At 40.2% G+C, this 23,093-nt stretch overlaps 2 protein-coding genes across 14 annotated transcripts; one reads left to right on the forward strand and one right to left on the reverse strand.

Moving 5' to 3' along the window:
* Positions 1 to 239: 239 nt before the first annotated feature.
* LOC109205038 (uncharacterized) lies at positions 240 to 2,279 on the reverse strand. 3 transcript variants are annotated; one of them, XM_025898430.1, is made up of 5 exons: positions 1,727 to 2,279; positions 1,552 to 1,621; positions 826 to 1,000; positions 616 to 706; positions 310 to 463 (listed from the first exon to the last, which is right to left on the reverse strand). In XM_025898430.1, the coding sequence occupies exons 1-5, from the start codon at positions 2,084 to 2,086 to the stop codon at positions 365 to 367; spliced, it is 795 nt and encodes a 264-aa protein (XP_025754215.1). In that variant the 5' UTR covers positions 2,087 to 2,279; the 3' UTR covers positions 310 to 364. The 3 variants fall into 3 exon arrangements, with proteins under 3 accessions (XP_025754217.1, XP_025754215.1, XP_025754216.1); XM_025898431.1 differs by lacking the exon at positions 616 to 706; XM_025898432.1 differs by lacking the exons at positions 616 to 706; positions 826 to 1,000 and having other exon boundaries at positions 240 to 463.
* A 1,087-nt stretch (positions 2,280 to 3,366) lies between these two features.
* tbcela (tubulin folding cofactor E-like a) lies at positions 3,367 to 22,641 on the forward strand. Of its 11 annotated transcripts, none has more exons than XM_025898126.1 (11): positions 3,375 to 3,486; positions 4,645 to 4,684; positions 4,793 to 4,863; positions 8,516 to 8,699; positions 10,216 to 10,355; positions 10,495 to 10,676; positions 12,765 to 13,021; positions 18,273 to 18,399; positions 18,530 to 18,646; positions 18,751 to 18,862; positions 19,981 to 22,641. In XM_025898126.1, the coding sequence occupies exons 2-11, from the start codon at positions 4,645 to 4,647 to the stop codon at positions 20,185 to 20,187; spliced, it is 1,437 nt and encodes a 478-aa protein (XP_025753911.1). In that variant the 5' UTR covers positions 3,375 to 3,486; the 3' UTR covers positions 20,188 to 22,641. The 11 variants fall into 11 exon arrangements, with proteins under 11 accessions (XP_003459977.1, XP_005465800.1, XP_025753911.1 ...); XM_025898123.1 differs by having other exon boundaries at positions 3,375 to 3,466; positions 8,520 to 8,699; XM_005465745.4 differs by having other exon boundaries at positions 3,375 to 3,466; positions 4,645 to 4,674.
* Positions 22,642 to 23,093: the final 452 nt, after the last annotated feature.

Here is a 23,093-nt window from a genome sequence, read left to right on the forward strand (position 1 = left end):
ATTTTGTAGGGTCTTAAACCTACAATTTGAAGTACCTTGGCATTCATTTTGTTGGCACCATACAAATAAACTGAATTGTAATGAATATAATATCAAGCCCCACACTTCTGCCTTTATATACACTTTGTCCAAAATACTGGCTCACACTACCAAATCAATGCACAAAACAGGGTCCACAAGGACATGGATGAGCGTGTGTGGTGTGAAGGAACGTGACTGACCTGCACTGAACCCTGATCTTGCTTTGTGGACTGAGTTCATTGATTTGTAGGGTGAGCCAATACATGTGACAATTAAAGTGTAAGTAGCTGAAACAAACGGGTAAAAGAAGGGAAAAAAATCAAAACTGTTGCACTCAAAAAACCTATTGGACAGAGACAGCTTCTTCTAAGATTGTGAGAGAGCTTGTCTTCATTGTTGTTCGTCTTGTGTAAATGTCCAGAAAGCATGGGCCATGGATCATCTGTGGAGACACAGGTAACAACACATTGTTCACTTAAATTATTCAAGAAATTCACTATAAATGGCCACAACAGTTACCTAATTTGAAGTTCTCAACTCAAATTCAGTAAGCCACTGGAGGAAAGTTGTGACATGAGGGTTAAAGTGAACAACCTTTCGCTTCACAGTGGTCCCAGTCTTTCTGCTTGTCCCAACCTTGGAGGTACATTTTGTTCCCTCTTCAGGGTTTATCCTTACAAAAAACCTTAAAACATGCCATAATAAATAGTAACATACAGTAACATTGAGTTGTGATTTGAAATAAGTTGAGTTAGGGATAATTTATTCATCATCTATCACTATTAGCGAACTGTTCAAACATACCTCTGAATTAGTTCCAATGTTGCACACGCTGACTCCTGGTATTCCAGGTTCAATACATAGAATGAACCTGGGAAGACTGACATTGCATCAGCAAAGATGTTCTCTTTGTCCAGCTCAACAATTACACGCCCCTCTGCACTCACCATCCAGCAGGTGGCGGTCATTAAATTTTGTCCTTAAATGTATAGGGGCAACATGTTGTCATTATGCAACATAAAATAATTTCAATACTTCACTTCTTCACACTGTCTAGATAGTCATAAAGCAAATAGCTACGTACAGTTAATTATTAATGGCCTTATGTACATAAGTCCGTTTTAACATATTATAATTGTACATAATTGGGAATTATTCTGCACATTAAACACACCTAACAAAGAGTCAGCTCAATTAAATTACCGGTATGATAATTAGGTATTAACTGTATGGTTATTTTGGAGTTTATAGTTTGTGCTGCTGTTAAACTTTACAGTATTGACTTCAGTATTTCTGCTGTTGGTGTAGCTAGACTACTATGTTGATCAGTAATATGTAATGTGAAATTTGATATTGTTACTTTGCTGGATTCACTGACACACGTGTCCAACAACCTTGGTTTATAAAGGAAATTACAGAAATTTGAGCTAACAAAACAGAGACTGGATACCTGTGTCCATGAAAAGCTCCTGTGCCAAACAGAAATTTTAATATGGTCTAATCAGCTCTATTTCATGAATGACTTCTTACCAAGCATAATCAGCCTTGGAGTGATTGGCAGGTTGCTCTCTGCTTCAAGGGACATCCTGGTAGATGTTTCCTGCCAGAAAAAGGACCAAGACATTTTATGTAACAAAAAAAACAAAAACAAAAACAGGACAGCAAGCAACAGCATTAAACATAGAGCTGTATGAAAAAAGCTTACATCTGCTAAGACAAAGAGGGAGTCTTCATCTTCCTTGTAATACTTCATCATGAGAAGTATGGCTGCTGTGCCAACCTTGTTGTTGGTCAAAACTCCCTCACTTTCTATCTGCTGGATGAGTGTCCTTATACCAAGGTTCCATTTGAGTTTCTGGCTGGAGAAATAGTTAATAATCCTTCTGCCTTTGGTTATGAGGGCCTGACCTAAGCGCTCACTGATATCGATGCCTGTGAGTTTGTGAAAGTGGTTCGAAAGACCTTTCCGAGTAAACAAGAATGGCCACTGCTCCTGAATTTCAGCTACTGAAAGTAAGGGACAACCGTTGATAAGCTGCCACTGAGAAATATATGTGAGGCACATGAAGTCATCCACATCAGGTCTCTCCACAGCTCCAGGTCCTTCTGAATTAAAAATTGTTAACAAGATGTGTTTCTTTTCCTCTAAAGAAGCTGGCGTTTCCCCCTCAGGAAGTTCAACAGGCTGCCAATTTATACAACCGTAGCTATCAACAAGGCATCTAACTTTTTTAGGTGAGGTTGCATTACTGTTGGGACTGCAGTCTGATCATTACTTTCCCTGCATTATGATCATTTTTATGCCCCAGTTTGTACCTTTCCTGCATCATTTCATGATGCAAATATCTGTACTTATGAAAAGCAAAATAGAAAAATTAGGCATCAGGTACTCATATACTCAGTGATTGAGGCTCTCAGATTTTCACATGTAGACATGTAGACACGCCTCACTCTTCTGTACTTTCTTGTGTTTGCCTGGTTCCAGATGTGAGAGTCGAAATTGTTCTGATATCCAGGTGCTTTTATTTCTTTTGACTGGGGAGGTAGCTACTGATAAATAAAATAAAATATATTTCAATTAATAATAGCTCACATGTCCCAGCAAGATTTCTTTATTTACTTTTGAAACATGTCATGCATACCTATGATGATTTCAGTCAGTCGCGTTCAGTATAACAGTTTCAATCAGTAAATTCAGTAACATTTTCTTAACATTAACAACAGCCTCCATAAACTGTAAAAGTAGTGGTTTAAAAAAAGCAGACCTAGCCTTGCTTTTTCTTTTTGCCTCCCACAAACTGAACCATGTATCTGTGTGTGCACAAAATGCAGTTGGGTGAGATCACAACACTGTGTGTGTGGCAGGGATACAAGAAAGCATTCAGTGGTGGTCTAAAGTCACATTCATAATCACATTTATTGCTTGTCCTATTCAGACAGTATCAGTGAACTTTGGTGTTTGACATGGGTTTCTTATTTCATGAAACTCTGCTCAGCTGAGCTAAATGTAGCCATCATTTAAGTTACACCAGCTGTGACAACATGTCTGCCATCATAGTAACATCATAGGAAAAGACAGCATCTGCAGAAGATCATCTGCACGGGAAACAAGACACCACCAATCATCAGCAGCAGCAGCAGCAGTAAAAACCAATACAGTCATTGGTAAAAACTCAGTGACATCATAGATCACTACACTGGGTACCTCCGGTTTTATTTTTTTATGTATTTTTTTCATTTAATCCCATCCCGGAAAAAAACGTTCAAAAATACAAATGATGTCAAGCAAATATATTATCACCCCCCCCCCCCCCAAAATGATTGAATTAAACAAAAAAACGTATTTTCAGCTATCGAGCCACGTCACTTCCGGTAGTTAGGGGAGAGCAAACTGACAGCTGGTTTGTTTTCATCAACAAGGGGGATTTCAAAGTAGACGTTAAAGGTAGGCAGAACCAGGAGAATGTGAGTTATGCGGTCCTGGCTCGGTGTGTGAGCAGGCTGTCACTGTGCAGGCGATTGTTCAGAGTGTGTTTGTGTCGCTGCCTTCTGTGGTCCATGTCCGGCTCCACCGAGCTGCTGCTGGTGGTCACTGTGATGTTGAGCCCGGACTGGACACTGTCTGCTCCCAGGCTGTCAGCAGCACACAGTTCGCGCTCATTGTTCAGCAGCTGTTTCGCTGATTTCTTTGAGTTTGTGCTAGAACGGAAAGGGATGTTGTTGTGTTCTGTTCTGTTCTAGGCTAGCTTTGCCGATTGGTGGAGAGGCCAAAATCTGTTCGAAAGTCTCTCAATTTTGAAGTGTAGGTGCCTTTTCGGCCTATTTGTAGCGTAATAAGATTAATATAACACATTTGCCTAATCAATAATCCGCATTCATCACATCGGCTTAAATCTGAAGAAGATAAGATGATACCATATTAAAGAAGCAACTTTTAGTGTTGTTATGTATGTTGTGAAAATTGAAAATTGATTGTAATAAGTCTGGATCGCTGTAAATATTAATGCTTTGTCAAAAGTGTTTACGCCGAATTTTCAATAACTTCACGTTCAATCACACAATTACTTTTTTAAATGGATGCACAGAGATGGAACCAAGAACAAAACAAAAGACTTTGCTTAGAAATGTGCTGAAAGCCGTATTAGAAAAATACTCAAATATTAATATTTATATTTATTTAGATCGCAAATATTTAGATTTATGACTTTTACCCCGATTATTTATTGAGTTCAGGAATAAAATGATGATGGTACAAAATAAATGGTTTGGCCACCAAAGAACAATATTTGCACCCAGAATACAGTAAAGTACAAGTAGAAGGCAGGATAATATAGAAATATTTTTTACAAAGTACAAGTACATTAAAACTACTTTATTACTTAAGTAAATACTAAGAGAGACCTCAGCTTCTACCACTACTCATATCCAGTGGTACTGGTTGGGAGTGCTTCTGTTCTTCCGTCTCTTTCTCTTTTACTGATACTGCCTGAGGAGGCAGAAATTGACCTTTGGCCTTGTTTGCTCTCTGTGTGGTGAATGACCTACCAGTCCTTCCTGTTCTGGATAGTCTGAAACAAATCCCACCCACTGACCAAAGTGGAACCCGCATTTTTTTTTTTGCAGATGTCCGTCAGCCCCACCAGCCACTCTGGAGTAAGACCTGGTGATTAAGTCACAGCGCCTTTCCCAAAGGCTGTCATAGTTTCAGTATGGAAATGGAATAATACAGTGGACTGAAAATGAATAAGGCTTTTCTTGGTTTCTTTGACAGGCCATCGGCACAAAAGCAAAAGAAGACGGCGAGCAGCAGTCGTGGTCAGATTAAGGCAGACATCTCTTCAGGTAAGACGCTGTCTGTTATAACAGTTCAGGTGTGGTTCTGAATTCCTCTAATCAGGTCACTGGTTCAAACACACATCTGCTGTGGCATTTATTTGTCTTAGGTCAGTAAAAATAAACCACACCATTGTAACAAATGTCATGATTTATTATCTGGACAGTAACAAATTGATTTCATCCTTTACTGCAATTTACTACAGCCCATTTTTGACAAATAAGATATTGTAACAGTAGCCTTTTATTTTTTTATTTTGTCTAATCCACTACATAATTTATGCTTCCCTGCAGCAGATTCCACAGTGAGGCTCTACCCACCAAGCCTTTTAAAACAAATGCTTGTCATTTTAATTATACAAACTTGAGTGCTGAGTGAGGTCAAGAAAGCACTTCTTTACTTTTTTGTTTTTCTAATTTTAAAGGTTCAGCAGAAACAGTCTTTTTTCTAATTTTAAAAGTTCAGCAGAAACAGTCTTTTTTCTAATTTTAAAAAGTTCAGCAGAAATAGTCTGCCTTCTTGTTCCTCTTTTTTGGGCAAATCCAAGGACATTTAAACAGGTGAGTGTCTCTGTACTCTGCTGATAAAGAGAGGAGGAAACCTGCTTGTGTCCTGTCATCTAATTGTCATTTTGTAACTCCTTTATCAAGAAATGTAGATGTTTGTCCGCCTGGATACATTTGTGTCATTAAGGAGATGTGAACAGTTGTGAGCCTGTCATGTTCAACGTGATTATGTTGTGGTTCTAGTAAAATTGCACATAAATAGCTGAAATGTGATGTGAGGAAGTTTCACTGAGTGGCAGAACTGCTTGTGGAATTTCTCGATAGGATGTTATTGGACTGGTGTTTGTCAGTCAAGAGCAAGAAGACAGCTGAGCTAAACCGTGACTTCTATTGTGTCTGGAGCTTGAATCCATTGCACTCCACTAATAAATCTGTTATTGATATGGTAATTGCTTGGTTAATGATTTGATCACATCTGATATCTGTTAGTTAAAACAATTAGTTGAGAGAAAATTAGCCAACAAACTGTCAGAGTTCTTGTCTAATCTTTAACTATTGTATTAATTGCTCAGTCACACAAGCAAAAATATTACAGCTAACTCCTTGCAACAACAAAAAGGTGGTGTTTGGGTCTTTTTTACACAAGCATTTAAAACCTGAAAACTCTGGGCAGCCACCTTCAGTTGCAAGGCGATTGCAGAGGTAATCTGGTTAGCAAAAATCAAAAAATAGCAACTGTTCTTTCATTTACATCATGTGACTGTAGGCATTTTCTGCTTTTCTGCAGTTACTGGTTTTGTTCTCTGTTGTTAATTAGATTTTTTTTCTTTTGTAGTTTTGTTCTTTGTGTATGTCTCAGTCTTTTATTGTGTATTTTAGGACTGGGCCATATCATACCATTCACGGTATACCGGTATGTTGTTAGGCAATGATAAGAAAATGAAATATCGTGATAGAATATGGGTAAAACGTTCATCCGCAGTGCCGTTGTTTTCATACGCACATGGCAGAAAAAGCATGGCGGTGACGGAGAATGAGAAGGGTGAAAGCGGATCGTTGAATGAAAGAGATGAATCAGAATTGGTTTGTAAAAATGGTGCAACTTCAGTGATGTGGAACTGGTTTGGCTATCATCCGTCAGATACACACCAGGGCACAAGTTTTTGGTACAGCACGCAAGCGGGCCGTTGTTATTACCGTGTTTTTCGGAAAATAAGTCGCTCTTAAAATCCTTTGATCTTCTGAAAAATCAACAGTGTCACTTATAATCCGGTGTGCCTCATTTATGAATTGTGGTTGTGCTTACTGATCTCAAACCCATTTTATGTGGTACACGGCGCTCAAAAAATCTGTCAAAAAATGTTTTAGTATGACTTTGATAAGCTACGAAGCAGCACTGCTTGATGGCTTGTCGGAGCATTACGGCTACCGTAGTCAGGAGCCTCATGGAGTAATACGTACTGTGCTTCAATATAATATTACCGTATTGTGTGTGTATAACCTCTTTTTTAAGTTTTGTGGATATTATACATGGTTATGCTCAGGATATGTTAGCCCATTTCCACTGGAAATGCCTTTTGGTTATATCGTCAGCAAGGAATTTGCATAAAAAACAGCTGCTTGTTTAAATGAAAATACATTGATGGGGGGTTTTTTTTGCACAAATAAAGTTGCGGAGTTGTAAAGTATTTTGTCTGGCGTCAATTATATCATCAGTTATATCGTTATTGCAAATTTTCAAATATATATCATGATAAATATTTTTGGCCATATTGCCCTGCCCTAGTGTATTTATTCTTATTTCCTCTTTTAAGTTTCTTCCTTCTCTATTTTGAAAGTTGGTTCCCTTACGGGATCTCTGTGTTTTTACTGCCCTCCTTGTTTTATTTCTTCTCACCATTATTGCAGTAATTGAGTTTACCATAGTCTGATTATCCCTCTCATCTGTGTGCATGTAGTCTGCATGTCCTTGCTCTGTCTTCATCTACTAATCTAATCTCCCTCCTGTTTCTAACTGCTCCTCCATGTTCTGGCTCTGTGTGTTTCGTTTATTCTGGTTGTGTCTTTTGTAACTCTGATGGCTTTGCTGTTCAAATATAAGCTCCTTGAATATAACTGAATGCCTTCAGTCTGGTGTTGTCAGCTATTGAATTAATCTCTGGCTCTCTTCCCCATTATGTCTTTTATCCTGCCTTCCTTCTCTCTCCCCAACCAGTCGCGGCAGATGGCCGCCCCTCCCTGAGCCTGGTTCTGCTGGAGGTTTCTTCCTGTTAAAAGGGAGTTTTTCCTTCCCACTGTCGCCAAAGTGCTTGCTCATAGGGGGTCATATGATTGTTTGGTTTTTCTCTGTATGTATTAGTGAAGGGTCTACCTTACAATAGAAAGCACCTTGAGGCGACTGTTGTTGTGATTTGGCGCTGTATTTTGATTGAATTGAATTGTGCATTTCTCACAGTGATTGCTTTGCTGCATAGGTAGTTTGTATAAATGTAATATTTAAAAAAGGGTTTTCAGATGTCTGAGTGTGTATGAGTGAATATTACCACCAAATTAATTTCTACTTTTTCTTCAGTTTATGTGGATTTTTATGGTAACATTACCCGAGATCTGTTTTAGGTTTTCATTTCAGTAGAGATAACGCTGTAGCTGCAGTGTACATTGTTACATTATATGATGATGAATCTAGGCAGCTGGGTCTTTTGATTTCTGTTAGTTATGATAGCTTGTTCGGGTTATTAAAGCTTTTTCACACTATTACTAAGCTTTAAGTCCAGCTTCCAGTCACCATCTAAAAATCCATGGAATTCATTGTATAAGCCAGTCTGGACCAGAGCTGCAATAATTATCTAGTTAATAGATTTATTTATTTATTTTTCTGATGAGTAACTAATTTTTTATGACACCAAAGTAAAAGATTTTCTGATTACAGCTCCTGGAATATCAGGATTATCGTCTCATTTTTGTGTGCCTGTAAATTCAGCACCAAAACAAGAACACTTCAGTATGTTACTTTGTGCATGTTTCATGTTTTATAGGTCAAATGATGTACTGGTTATTCAGAAATACTTCAAATAAGTGTGCATTGTAGCATTGGCTGGTTAAAATATGCATATGCTTGCAGCTAATCACTGGGAGTGTTTGCTTTGTTTGTGAGGCAGCTGAAGGGGAGGCTGCGCACCAGGAAGGAGCTATGGAGCCACCAGAGGATAAGGATGGCCGTACCTTTGTGGAAGTGATCAGTGAAAAGTATAGCCCAGAGAACTTCCCATACCGCAGAGGGCCTGGTATGGGGGTGGTAGTAGTGTCCACTGGAGGTCCTCAAGGTTCCCCTATGAAAGGTGAGCCAAGGAGAACTATTGGGCAACTGAAAAGGCTAACGGGTCTCTTTGTCACATCTTAGCTCTTCCGAGTGATAACGAGCACTTTATTCAGTGTCATCACCACGACAGTGAACTCATAGACCTAGTATTAAAAATGCTGTCATCTCGTTTCCTTTATTTTTTCATGTTAATTTAGCTAGAAACTCTGATAACTCCTTCAGAAGAATTTTGGCAATGTCTGAGCTACAAACTGTATATAAAAGATAGATGCAGGCAATGTGACTCCACATTTAAGCTGGAAGTTAGCATTTTTGGATGAGAAGAGGTAGTGAGGTTATCTGCTTATACTAGTTTGATTAGCAAGTTGCGACTATAAACTGTACATGCACTACACACAGGCAGAGAACTGCTAATTAGTGCTAAGTATCAGATTAGCGTCCAGGCGATTAGGGAAAGTAACAGTGAAATATTAGAATTTCACTTATTAAAACTCATGCAAAAGTTTTAATTGTGTTTTTGTTGTACATTTGAATATGGCAGTGTGTTGGGATTGAACTGCTCTTGGAGCCAGCATTGGTTAAACATTAACTATAATTTTATGCACTTTGGGTTAGCTGCATTTTCTAGCCCTGTAGATTGGCTCTTGATCTGAAGTCTGGGATCTCAGGAAATGCAAAAGTCTGACTCAGGCCTTTTGAATATTTCTTAACTGTGGACTTTCCTGGGATCCTGAAATTAAATTTCTGTGGTAGCTGGGTTATCCTTAGAGCTTCTCCATTTACACACCAGCTAAAGCAAGAAATCCAAAGGAGAGCTGTAGGACAGCTTTTTCTGTTTACAGAAGAATTCTCTGAAAGATTTTCACTTTTTCCCAGAGAATGACTGATATTTGATGATTTTAATAGAAACAATAATAATTCAGCATATGAAGTGAAATAAGGGTAATGATTCACTAATAAACAAAGAAATGTCAGTGAGTATAATAAACTTTGGGATTGTGGCACTCACTACCACAGCGAGGCATTTTTCACTGTACAAAATATTCAAGCGTCAGTTTTATGTTGCACCTAACTAGTTTTAAAATAATCATGTAACATTAATAAATCTAGCCAAAAAAATAAAGCTAGCCAAAGTCCTTCTTGAAGCAAGCCTTCACATTCAGCAGCCACAAGGCACTTTGTTTGGACCTTTATTTTGAAACGCTGTAAAATACCAAAAATGTCAGTGGTTACCAGGACATAAAAACTGCATGTATATAGTGACCAGAGCTGATAAAAGCTGCTTATAAAGTTTGTTGGTTTTGAAACAAAATAAAATCTTTATCTAGGAATTGTTTTTTTTTCCCTCTAGAAGGTAAACTGTGTGTGGTTGAACTCGACCCACAACTGAAAGGACATGATCCAAGGATACAACACAATACTTAGAGGTTATTTTGGGAAATGTTTAAAACTTCACCTTTTTTGTTTGGAGCATCAGCATACACAGCTTTCTTTTCTGTTTGATTAATTCTTAATAATTCAATCCTTCCTCTTAGACCGTCTGAACCTGCCCAGTGTGCTGGTTTTGAATAGCTGTGGGATCAGCAGGTCAGGAGACCAGGCTGAGATTGCTGCCTTCTGTGCTCATGTCATGGAGCTGGACCTGTCTCACAACAAGCTGCAGGATTGGCATGAGGTGCAGTCCCTGGGTTTCTGACAGTAACATTTTTTTTGTTTTAGGAAATCACTTTGCTCTTTTAAGGCTTTAACCTGTGGTGATACTGTTGACGACAGCACCAGGCGTATTTAAGAAAGATACTACTGTCCTTTTTCAGATTAGTAAAATTGTTTCTAACATCCCCAACCTGGAGTTCCTCAACCTGAGCTCAAACCCGTTGGCAGGAATGACCCTTGAGCCACGGTGGGCTGAAGCCTTCTCCAGCGTGCGACGCCTTGTCCTCAACAACACTCAGGTGTCCTGGGACACTGTGCTGCTGCTCACTCGAGAAATACCGGAGTAAGAAGAACAGCTACCCTAAGCTGGGTGTAACTCCAAGCACACACAGCATTGCTTTATTTCACTTTATCTCACTATGACTAGCACAACACCTTCCTTATCCATAACTAACACTGATAAATCACTGAATACATTTGATGATGGCAGTTTAACCAAATGATAACAAACATATTTTCTTACTTACTCCATTAGCCATGCTTCCATGTTTTAGTTTATTTCAAGATAGAAGAAAGTACAGCCTTACTGCTTCCATAGGAATTAAGAGGGTAAGTATGCTATGTGCTGTTAATCAAATGCATATATATTAATTGATCATCAGCAAGTGTGAGCACCTCAATAAAAGAACTAAAAGACATAAAAGAAAAAAACTAATTTAACTTTTTTCTCATTTTTGCCTCCAAATAGTGCACTAGATAACCAATGCATAACTAAGATTCAATATAAGATAAGCTTTTTTGAGTTTTATTTTCTTTGTGTAGGAATGAAAAAGGTGATAATGGAAGAATAGAAAATTTCCAGGTACAATGAATACATAGTTTTGTGCAGGTAGTATCATATGATAAACAACATTTGAAGTGCAGTATAATATTAATTTGTGTAGATGAGGAACGATATGCAGAATCTCAGATGGACAGAATTCAACACAGGGCGAGCGGTTCATTCACACTGTTGGCCGGTTTTTCAAAAAGGGAACTGAAAACTGTAACAACTAAAATATAAAGCCTGGGAAAACACTGGGGTGAGCTGACCAGACACTCTGGAGAGGGTTAATGAGAGGACAGTAAGATCTATATAAACAGAAGGAGAATTGGGGATGTGGAGACAGCTGTGGACAACAAGGCTGAAAGGACATGATGAGGCAGAAGGCAAGACAAAGAAAGAGAAACTAAAAGTAATGTACAAGAAGCAACTAACTACTTTGTATTAAAACAAAGTAGGAAGTGAGATAGCTACATGGGGAAAACACAGACCTATGAATGAACTTGAAATATGGGAGACTTGAGCCAAGAGGAAGGAACACTGAGAGAGAACTAAACTCTGAAGCAACCAGGGTCTAGGAACGAAAACTAAATATACTGATGAAAAATAAATGAAGCACATATTAAGATGAAAGGAACCAGAATTCAAAAACTCAAACACTAGCTCAAACAACAAAGGACCATGACTAGTAGACAACATGGTACATCATAGACAGTATACAATCAAAAGACACTTTATTAGGTACACCCTGATAGTTCTGGGTTGCAACCACGTTTGCTCTCACCTTCATGGTTTGAATTCAGCACGGACTGAGATTCATTGGCTGCACAGTGAATCTCCCATTCCACCACATTCCAAAGGTGCTTTCTTAGATTAAGATTTGGTGACTGTAGAGGCCGTATGAGTACAGTAAACTTACTTTCATATTCTAGAAACTGACATTGAATGTTATCCTGCTGGACTCAGCCATCAGAAGCCATCATTATCCGAATGCTGCAGCAGAAATCAAGGCTCTTCAGAGCCTTGTTTTCCCAATTTTGTGTTGTCTAATTTTGGTGAGCCTGTGCAAATTGTATCCTTCTGCTTCAAGAGATGCTCTTCTGCATACCTTGGTTGTAATAAGTGACTATTATTTCACAATGAACTGCAGCTCTCTGGATATTTTCTCTTTTTCAGACCATTCTCTGAGATAGTTGTGCAGGAAAATCCTTGTAGATCACCAGTTTCTGAAATACTCAGACCAGCTCATGTGGTATTGAGAACCATGGCAAAGTGAATCTTCACCGTACTCACCATGTCTACATGCCTAACTGCACTGAGTTGCTGCAATATGATTGGCTGATTAGATAATTGTGCTAACAAGGAGTTGAACAGGTGTACCTAATGAAGTGGCCAGTGAATATATATTGCACACTATAGTACAACATACTATAGAACACAACATACTATAGTACAGTATAATCAATTCCACTATAGTGTAGTTAGCACAGTATAGACAACTAAGTTATGCCATGTAGTAATCTGTGAAATTCTGGAGTAGAGCAGGGCTTTATGTAGGTCTTTACTGAAAAGGTTGGGACTGAATGCTCTGTCCTTGTTGTCGTGCAGGCTGGAGGAGTTGTTCCTGTGCCATAATGAGTACAGCAGCGTGAGTCCCTCCAGCGTGGCCTGCCCCACCCTGCGCCTGCTTCACATCACCGACAACTGCCTCAAGGACTGGGCCGAGGTCCGCAAGTTTGGCTCCATGTTCCCCTGTCTGGACACTCTGGTTATGGCAAACAACAACTTATCCTCCATCCAGGACAGCAAGGATATCCTGCAAAGGCTCTTCCCCAAACTACGCAGCATCAACCTGCACAACTCAGGTAAGTGCATTTCATTCCCAGCTTGTTCTGTGTGTTAGTTTTAGACATGGGACTATGTATACTTGGTGAGTGGTTAGCCATGATAGGGTCATTTCAGAAGGGAATGCTGAAATGTTCCTGTTCATAGCTTAGTGTGCAGCAGTCAGCTGGGTAACAACTGATAAAATTAGCACGAGAAAACATAGCCCTGAATCCTACAGGCTTTGTAGTTTATTAAAACAGATTTATCCATGTGTCAGCTTTTATCTCAGGAATTGTTTCTATTTGGAGACTATCAGTCCTGAGTCTATTTTTAGAGTTCTTTTTAGAGGAAAAAAAGAACAAAAACAGTATACAAAGACATGCTTATATTGACTGCAGTCCATCCATTAGTTATATCTCCTACGCCTGAGGCAAAGAACAAGCCATTATAGCTCATATTTATCCCTCAATTCTTAAAATGTAGCATTCAAAAAGTCCAGCTTCCATTATTTAGGGTGTATCAGAAGTGACTTGAAAGAAGAAATAACAAGGCAGCAAAGATTGTCTGAATTTTAAGCAGCAGGTTTTTCATCAGCAAAACCAAAACTTCCTTTGTGTCATAGTATAAAAAGGTTCATGAGATTTTCTTGTTGTTTTTTTATTGAGAGAAAAAGGAGGGATCAACAATATGAATTCAGATGCAAGTTAGCTTATATATATTATATAAACATTTTTGTACACACAATATTTTATATATTTAAATAATATCAATACTTGGCAGTAAATCAGACATGAAAAACTGATAGAAGGCAATTAAATATTTCATGGTATTTTACGTTTTTACTCCTGAGTCACCTCAAAAGCTCTGGAGTGAGCATAGCTCTCAGTTTACTTCTACCTCATCTGTCAATATGACAGGTGCCTACTTCTGTTTTACGCTACCAGTCAAAAGTTTGTATGCATCTTCTCGGAAAGAAAAGCATCTGGACTCTTCTAAGTTGAAGGCAGCTTGTCTCTCGGAAGAGCCACCTCAACGGGACAAGACTCAGCTATTCATCTGCATCCAAAGGACAAAGGTCACTCTTTCAAGCATGCCAATGTTGGACAGAGAAGACAGATGGTTTGACAAAGGAGTGAAAGAAAATAGCTTCTTTCACTCCCCTTTCAAACCACTGCGAACGACCATCTTTGAACAGGGGCGGTGGATTATGACACCAACTGTCTGCCACTAATAATCCAGTTTTGAGATCCCTTCCCAGACGTCTTAACACCCACTCACATCCTGGGCCATTTGACCTCAGTAAATCACATGATAGGGTGGGCTAGCTTTCACAATGGGTTCACCGGAAACCTTGGCTGATTGTGACCCACACCTGTTTTTGCACCTTGGTTCATGTGATTAGGTAGAGGATCAATAGGGGGACCGTGACGCTCTTGGGGACACTCCCATAGGGCTTAAAATCTGGGACTCTCCACCAATTGCTCTTAGAACTCATTCCATAAAGACATGCTGTCTCTCTTCCACAGCATGTCTTTATCCTGTTTTCCTTCTCTCACCCCAACCGGTCGCAGCAGGTACCCGCCCCTCAATGAACCTGGTTCTGCCGGAGGTTTCCTCCTGTTAAAAGGGAGTTTTTCCTTCCCAGCGTCACCAAAGTGCTTGCTCATAGGGGGTCATATGATTGTTGGGTTTTTCTCTGTATCTATTAATGTAGGATCTACTGTACAATATAAAGCACCTTGAGGCGACTCTTGTTGTGATTTGTATCTTGTTGTGTACCAAGCCAACTTCTGCACAGCACAACTGATAGTCCCAACCACATTAAGAAGGCAAGAAATTCTAAAAATGAACCCTGACAAGGCACACTTGTGAAGTGAAAACCATTTCAGGTGACTACATGATGAAGCGCACTGAGAGAAGGCCAAGGGTTTTATAGGGTTTGTGGCTTCCACAAACTGGTCCCCTGTGTATTTTTAATGGATTAATTCTACGTTCATGACACAGAGGTACTATATAACATAATGGAAAATAATGGAAATAAAATGGAAATTCTCGTATATGTGCTAAGGTAATTAGCATTGTTAGCTAGACCACATGAGAGCGCCAAGAATCAAAAAAATTACTTAACATCACTTATTCAACATAAATTCAGAATATATGCAAACCTACAGGTATATATTTCCCATGCTCTAGGAGAAATCTAGTTTAGCATTATTAATTTGTGCACTGTCACTATTCTAATATGTCATCTACAGAAACTTAGATGAAACTCCTACTAGTGCCACTGCTGCTGCACACCAGCAGTGGCAGCATATATAGTACTTTTTTATTGCTTGTTTATTCTAAATTTTATTTAGATAGCACTGGTTCACAATCGCAGTCACCTAAAGGTGATTTTAATTGTAAGGTAAAAACCCAGCAATGAGAGAAAACCCATGCACTAATTCAATTTCCTATGAGCAAGCACTTGGTGACAGTGGAGAGGAAAAATTCCCTTTTAACAGGAATAGATCTCTGGCAGAATCAGGGTAAAAAAAAATTCACCACAAGAGACCTCCGCTCAGCCTGGTAGGGCCTCAAAACCATGGCCTCTGTGATTACTGTGGTCACCACCCCCAGAACCATCCAGGTGGAGGGCAGCAACCCCTCCTCCCTCCCTGATGACCTCAACGCTTTCTACACCAGGTTTGAGACAGACAATATCACCCAGCTTGAGGAGTCCAGATCCTCACTCAAACCTGGCAGCTCTGCACTCACCTTCAAAACTGAGGACGTGGTGAGAACCCTCAGGAGGACCAGGGAGAGGAGCTTACCCGGCCCTGACAACATCAGCCGTCGAGTTCTGAGGCACTGTGCAGGGCAACTAGGAAATATGTTCCGGACTCTATTTCAACACTCAACTGGAAGTCACACCGTCCCCCAGCTGTGGAAACACTCCACAGTCATCCCCATCCCCAAAAGAAGCAACCCAAAGTCTCTGAATGATCTTCGTCCTGTTGCCCTCACCTCCCTGGTGATGAAAGCCATGGAGAAGATCATAAAACAGCCTCTGTCAGTGTGCCCCAGGGCGGCTGTGGCTACAGTGTAGCTTGCCATCACCAGTGTGTGAATGTGTGTGTGAATGGGTGGATGACTGAATGTGTAAAGCACTTTGGGGTCCTTAGGGACTAGTAAAGCGCTATACAAATACAGGCCATTTACCATTTACATTGTAAGAGCAACTGACCCCCTGATGGACCGACTTCAGTTTGCTTACCGTGCACGCAGAGGCGTCGATGATGCAAACATCTTCATCTTGGACTCCATCCATCTGGAGCTCCCTGACTCCTCCGCCAGACTTCTGTTTGCTGATTTTTCATCAGCATTCAACACTCTGCAGCCTCATATCCTGGCCACTGAACTTTCCTCCCGATTTCACCTGGATGATCAGCTAATCCTGTGGATATTGGACTTTTTGACCAACAGGACTCAGAAAGTTCGGGTCAACAACTCTCTTTCTGGTCTCCATTCCACCTCCACTGGCTCCCCCCAGGGCTGTGTGCTCTCCCCCCTGCTGTTCATCCTCTACACCGATGACTGCAGATCCACACACCCCAACTGTCACCTGGTGAAATATGCTGACGACACAGTTCTCCTGTCACTGCTTTCAGGCCCCTCACAACATCATGGACCCGCTCTTGAGTACTTTGTAGAGTGGTGTGACAGCTCCAAACTTGAACTGAACGTGAGCAAAACCAAAGAGATGGTGGTGACCTTCTCCAGTAGGCAGAGGGATCTGGCTGTTTCAGTCACCACCACCATCCATGGGAAGCCAGTGGAGGTAGTTGAGGAGTACAAATACCTGGGAACTATCTTTGACAACCTCCTGAAATTCTCTGCCAACACAGAGGAGATTCTCAGGAGGTGCCACCAATGGCTATACCTCCTTAGGAAACTCAAACTCAGCACACCCATCATGATGACTTTTTACTATGTCTTCCTGGAAAGCATCACGACCTTCTCCATTACCTGCTGATTCCAATCCCTCAGCCTTTAGAACAGGAACAGACTGCAGAACACTGCGTCAGTGTGCTCAAAAATCATTGGCCTGTCAGAACTCTTGCACAGGTTTTCAGCCAACAGACCCTTAGACAGGCAGCCAAAATTATTAATGACCCCTCTCACATTCTTTACCCCGCATTTCAGTGGCTCCCCTTTGGGCGACGCGTCCGCTGCACTTCCTGCAGGACTGAGAGGAGGAGAGCCACCTTTGTCCCCAAAGCCACTCTGCTTTTTAACTCCAGCCGATAAGACCATTTCCCACACCCATAAACTACTCTACACTCTTTTTTATACTGCCGACACTTTATGTCCTGTCCTTATTTTTAATGTCATGCTGCTCTGTTGTATCTTAATTGCCCCTTGGGGATAAATAAAGTCTCTCTGAATCTGATTCTGATTCTGATTCTGTAGTCAGGAGCGGCCATCTACTAGGTTCTGTTGGGGTTGAGGGTAAAAAGAAGAGGAAAAAAGGAGAGCATAGAGGAATATGGACAGGGTTCTTCCTTATCAAAACCTGACAACTAGATTTACTGCAATACATGACCTCTGAAGGTTCAGCTGCTCTAGCTGTTCTAGTAGCAGCTAATGTAGAACACTCCTTTGTCATTGACATCATGCAGAGTCAAGGGTAGGAAAAACTGTCAGGCACAAAAGCTTGGGCTACAGCAGTCTGAGCTTGAGCTTCTGGCTCAAAGGATCTATTTGTTTATGCCCTGATCACACCATTTAAAACTGTGACCAGGTTAAATATCCACATCCATCATTGTAACAGTAGATATATAAATGGGGAAATGCACAATAGGACCATTTTAAAACTAACATGAAGTATCATGTTTAAATAGAGTGATATAATGTTATATGTATAGTGTGTTATATGATGGAGGATTATTTGTGTGATATTATATTACATCTGTTATATTATACTGTATATAGAATGTCTTGTAAGTAATGTAGGCTCAGGTATTCTGTCTTAAGTGGACATGAGTAGCTACTACAGAGACAGACTATAGAGGTCTGGTGAGCTGGCTTAATTTTAACGTTACATCCCCGATCCCAACTCAGTTGACTTCACTTGATGGCATTTATCACACAGCTTCCTCAATAAATAAAAATAGTGCACAGTGTCCAACTTTCATCACATATGCAGTTTCACACCCCATCCCTATAAACACTTTTTGGTGTGCAAGCTTGAAACATGACATCTGTGTGTGTTTGTGTGTGTGCTGGTGCACGCACACGCACTGTCAGGTCTAAACCAGTGGGAAGATATAGAGAAGCTGAACTTCTTCCCCAAGCTGGAGGAGGTGCGCCTACAGGGCATTCCCTTACTACAGGCCTACACCAACGCAGAGCGACGCAGCCTCATGATAGCGCAGTAAGTCTGTGACATTAAAGAGAAATGACATCTGATGAGAGCTTGAATTATGCACAGATCTGAGCTGTACTCTGACCTGCAGAAGGTCAGTAAACAGATACCTGCTCAATATGTCATCTCTCCTCTTCAGGCTTCCCTCCATATCACTGCTAAATGGCAGTGCTGTGACTGACAGTGAGAGAGAGGACGCAGAGAGGTTCTTCATCCGTTACTACTTAGACTACCCTGAAGAGGAGCTGCCTTATAGGTACACCACACCCTTGTTCACACTGTATGGTGGTATGAGTGTTGGTGATGTGTGCCACAGTAAGTGCTGTTAAAACAGACGACACACCCTGCTCTCCTCCTCAGATACCATTCCCTCGTAAACAAGTATGGCAAGCTTGAACCACTTGCTGAGATTGACCTCCGACCTCGCTGCCGTGCCCAGGTGGAGGTTCACTGTGAGGAAAAAGTAGAACAGGTCAGTATGGCATTTAATAATCTGCTGTTCTGGAGAATCCTCAAATGAAAAATGCCTCTTGGAAATTATAAAATGTTATAAAATGTAACCGTTGCTTTCTTTTTCTTCTGTACTACTCATACCACTGTGAATCACTTTAGTAAATGACTTATGCCTTTGTACTTTGCCCTTAGTGCCTAAGCACTTGACATTTAGAAGTAGATGGAATCTCTTAACAACAGAGTTAACAAAACTCGATGTTAAAAACTAGTACTAAAAAACAATTTTAATATTTCAATCAGCACCAGTTTAACATATTGAAATACCTTTGTTGTTATGATCTCATCTTCAAAATCTTGTTGTGAAGGACCCTGGAGATTATTTATTTTACTTGGGTATACTTTATCAATGATGTGATCAGTGCACATGTTTGTTCAAGCCCACAAAACCTTAAAAAAAATAGTTTTACATTTATTTGCAAATCCGAAATTTTCAAAAGATTGCACATATATTAGACACAATCATAGTGAAATTTCTATAGAAATATGCATTTTTGTCCCAAACACTGACATTTCGATCATAGTTTACAGGTACTTGAATCAGTATTTTTATATTACCAATAAACCCCACAGCTACATGTAATGTAGAGGGAGTTGCTTGTAGTGGCAACCCCACAGCTTATTTTTACTTACCTGTGCAGTTCCCTTCAGGTCTACAAAGCATTTTAGTGCACTTTGTTTTAGTTTATTTTCCATCATGGCACAAATCTCTTTGGGTTGTGTCAGGATGAGCATCTGGCATAAAAATTTGGCAAATCAAATATGTGGAGCTAGCCACTTGTGAATAAGGCAGCAGTCAAAAGTAGATTTTTAGTTACTTTTATTAAAACAAAAAAATGAAAGAGTTAGTCTATGCGCACATTGTCAAAGCATTGTGTTCATGCTGATTAATATAATACTATCTGTGTTCTGGTTCGTAACAGCGTGAACTGCAGTTTCTTGAGTTCATGGCCTGGGTTGTGTTGGTTCACTTTTAACAGTATAGCTGTCAGCCGACAGACAGCCCCTAACTTTAGCGTACTGTGCTCTTGCTCTTACTCTGAAAGTCTCAAACGTAGAAATTGTTTGTCTTTGTGCCAGCTGAGCATCCGTTTGGACCAGACAGTGGCTGAGCTGAAAAAGCAGCTCACAACAGTGGTCCAGCTGTCTACCAACAGCATGAGGCTCTACTACATCGACAAGGGCAGTGCCTTCGGTCCAGAGGAAATGAAGTACAACACGCGAGCTCTCCACTCCTACAGCATCCAAGACGGTGATGAAATACTGGTGGTGCCCAAAACCAAGTGAACAGCTGATGACCTGCTGGCTGAGGAGAGTGAATTGATAAAATAAATTTTTTCTGATTGGTTAACTGATACAGCAAAATAATTGGAAAATAGACCAGCAGCAGTGGCCCACTGAGAGAGGGCATACACAGAAATTATGAAAGCAATATGAGCACCATCAAGGAGACTAGACTAGTGGACTACAGAGGGCTGCTGAGTGCCTCTGAAATATAAGTGAGCACTGGGAATGCAGAGGATCCTGTCTTTATTTAATTGAGCTTCCTCTGAGGGGGAACCACTGGAGCGAGCACACAAACGTGTCACACTTGAGAACGGGCTGAGAAGAGCACCTCGCAGTCAGCTAGCAGTTTCAGCGGAGGGGAGGGGGGCTGCTGGACCAGCAAAGCTTCGCTGCAGCTCTGTCTCTTAGCACGCGGCATGTACTATAGCACCTGCATAGGCAAGTCTCCAACATCACTTGCTTGCCCACTTGTCGCAAAAGTTACACTGATTGGTAGTCAGGCAGTACCACCAAGTGGAAAAGAACTGCTCTCATCTGCACTTTTACCTGAGGCACAACACGAGGAAGAGCAGAGGAAGGCTCGCGCCAAAAGCACTGTAAACTGAAGGACTGGTGATGAAGCTCCATTTTGTTGTCAGGTGGTGTTTTTCACCTTGTTTACTGTGGCAAATTTTTTAAGTTAGGTTGTTGAATCGCATTCACTATAGCCTTTTGATATTCAGTGAAAAGGCCATAGTGACGTGAATGTCACTGTGTGAAACTAATGTAATAAGCAGATTTGGAACTTCTATACTGGACGATGATTAGCTCTGTTTAACATCGCTACAGTGAAGCTCAAACATCCAAATGAAGCAACACGAGGAAAACAGAGAGAAAAGATAAAGCACACCACCTAGCAACAAAATGGCTTCAGGAGCAACAGTGCACACTCTCTGCCAGTCCATGTTTTCCTTTATCAGTGATTAAGAACTGATGCTACTGCGTTTCCTATCATTGAACACATGCTGTGTGCATTCTCACGGCTGCCCACACAGAGCAGCTGTTGCTGTGTCATGTTATATGTGCTGCCTTCTACAAGCTTCACTGTATTTTTGGTTGGATGTGTGTTCTGCCAGTGCAGGGAAGAAATGACGCACACACAGACCAGAGTACACAAAAGACATAAGGTAAGCGTCATCAGGACATCATAGCATCTGCATTTGAGATATTATTGATTATATTCAGGCCACGGTGCAACTTTGCTTCAGCGGGCTCCCTTTTGTGTACATGATGATATTAGTTTCAAATTATAATTTTGCATTTAGGACACAGCATTCAATGTTGTCACTGCTCCATGCTTTTTTTTCACCCAAAGAATGACTTCTTTTATATAACTTTAAATGCATAATCAGGATAATTTCTTTACAGTTTATTTGGATCTTTAAGAATATACAGTCAGCAACCATCCTTTAACAGATGCTGATCTCACTTGAAGGCATTTAAGTGCACCCACTGGGTATTTATACCAGTGTTTAAAATGACTGTTTGGCCGATAGCTGACTTCTTCTTGTGATATGTAGTCTAATCAATTTATTTTGTATATAACCAGTTAGCAACAATACCTGCTTTAAGAAGCTTTATGTTATGAAGTAAAGACCCAACTGTATTAGAGGGAAAACCTCAGTGATCTCATAATCCTCTGTGAGCAAGCACTTGGCAGTGGGTAGGAAGGAAAAGACATCTGGCAGAAGCAAATCACAGAGGGGCAGCTACCTACCGTACCAGGTTAAGGGTGAGGGGAGGAAGATATTTATTTCCACTTCTGTCTGGAAAACAAAGAAATCTTAATAAAAAAAATCAAACACAAAACAACCTCCTTGATACACTGTTTTTGAACATTTAGCCAACACAAATATGATGTACACAATGTGTAAGTATTGGCCACTGACATCAGCAAATGCCCGTATATCAGTCAGAAGGGCTCATACTGATATTAAGCCAATAGTTCTACGTGAAGTGAACGCTATACAGTGAAATACTGATATATTCCAATGTTAGTGCTTCATCTGCCATAATATAGTGTATTCTACATTATAGTCCATCCTGCACAGATATAATTTCACCAAAGACAGCTCATGATGCTGGTAGTATTATAGTAATGTGGGATATATATACAGTTATATTGATTTTAATATGCAGCATTCATCTTGTATTAGAGGAGTGTAGATGTGAGATGTTTGGTGCTATTGATTTTTCCTATAGCAAGCAACCTAGCAGAGTGCTGGATTCCTGACAGTGTTACTGCTATATTTACAGCCACAAAATGAAATATTTACAGTTAGTGGCTGTTTGGGAATGAATGTCTGTAGCGCTGGCTCATCCACTGCTTATAGAAGACTCATCTCAATGCGTCTTGATCTTTTTTATCCTGTCTATAACAAATATGTAAACCCTTCTTTTCCCTTCCAACTATAAGTTCATTTTGTAATACCACTGGTATACTTGAATAAGACACCCCCTCCCCAGCCCATTTTATTGTCACACTAGTGCTGAATAAATGTAAGTGTAGCGTGAACCACAGCCATAGAAACCAGCACACACCAAGACACCAACATCCAAGTCTGGCCTGGAATATCGAGCTTGACTGTGCTGATCAGTGTGTGATTGTTTGAAAGTGTGTCGTATATAATTGTTGCAGGGTGGGTGACATAATGGTAAGCATGTGATTTATGTATTGAATTTACGTGTTTTTGAAGAAAGTATCACTTTGCTTGCTTAGATTGAAGGAATAATGCACTTGACGGAATTTTGTATTATATTAAAGGGGACCTATATATGTATATATATGTGTGTGTGTGTGTGTAATATATATGTATATATATATATATATATATATACATATACATAACCAGGGCACCCTGACGACA

This window comes from Oreochromis niloticus, linkage group LG14 (assembly GCF_001858045.2).
Source record: "Oreochromis niloticus isolate F11D_XX linkage group LG14, O_niloticus_UMD_NMBU, whole genome shotgun sequence".
Lineage (NCBI taxonomy): Eukaryota > Metazoa > Chordata > Actinopteri > Cichliformes > Cichlidae > Oreochromis > Oreochromis niloticus.

Excerpts from the sequence above, each read along its gene's own strand:
- tbcela (XM_025898126.1), top strand. The coding sequence starts at position 4,645 with ATGTCCGTCAGCCCCACCAGCCACTCTGGAGTAAGACCTG. Across the intron at positions 4,685-4,792 it reads CCACTCTGGAGTAAGACCTG|GCCATCGGCACAAAAGCAAA; the intron begins GTGATTAAGTCA and ends TTTCTTTGACAG. Across the intron at positions 10,356-10,494 it reads AGCTGCAGGATTGGCATGAG|ATTAGTAAAATTGTTTCTAA; the intron begins GTGCAGTCCCTG and ends GTCCTTTTTCAG.
- LOC109205038 (XM_025898430.1), bottom strand. The coding sequence starts at position 2,086 with ATGTGCCTCACATATATTTCTCAGTGGCAGCTTATCAACGGTTGTCCC. Across the intron at positions 1,622-1,726 it reads CCCTCTTTGTCTTAGCAGAT|GAAACATCTACCAGGATGTC; the intron begins GTAAGCTTTTTT and ends TTTTTCTGGCAG. Across the intron at positions 707-825 it reads ACATTGGAACTAATTCAGAG|GTTTTTTGTAAGGATAAACC; the intron begins GTATGTTTGAAC and ends GCATGTTTTAAG.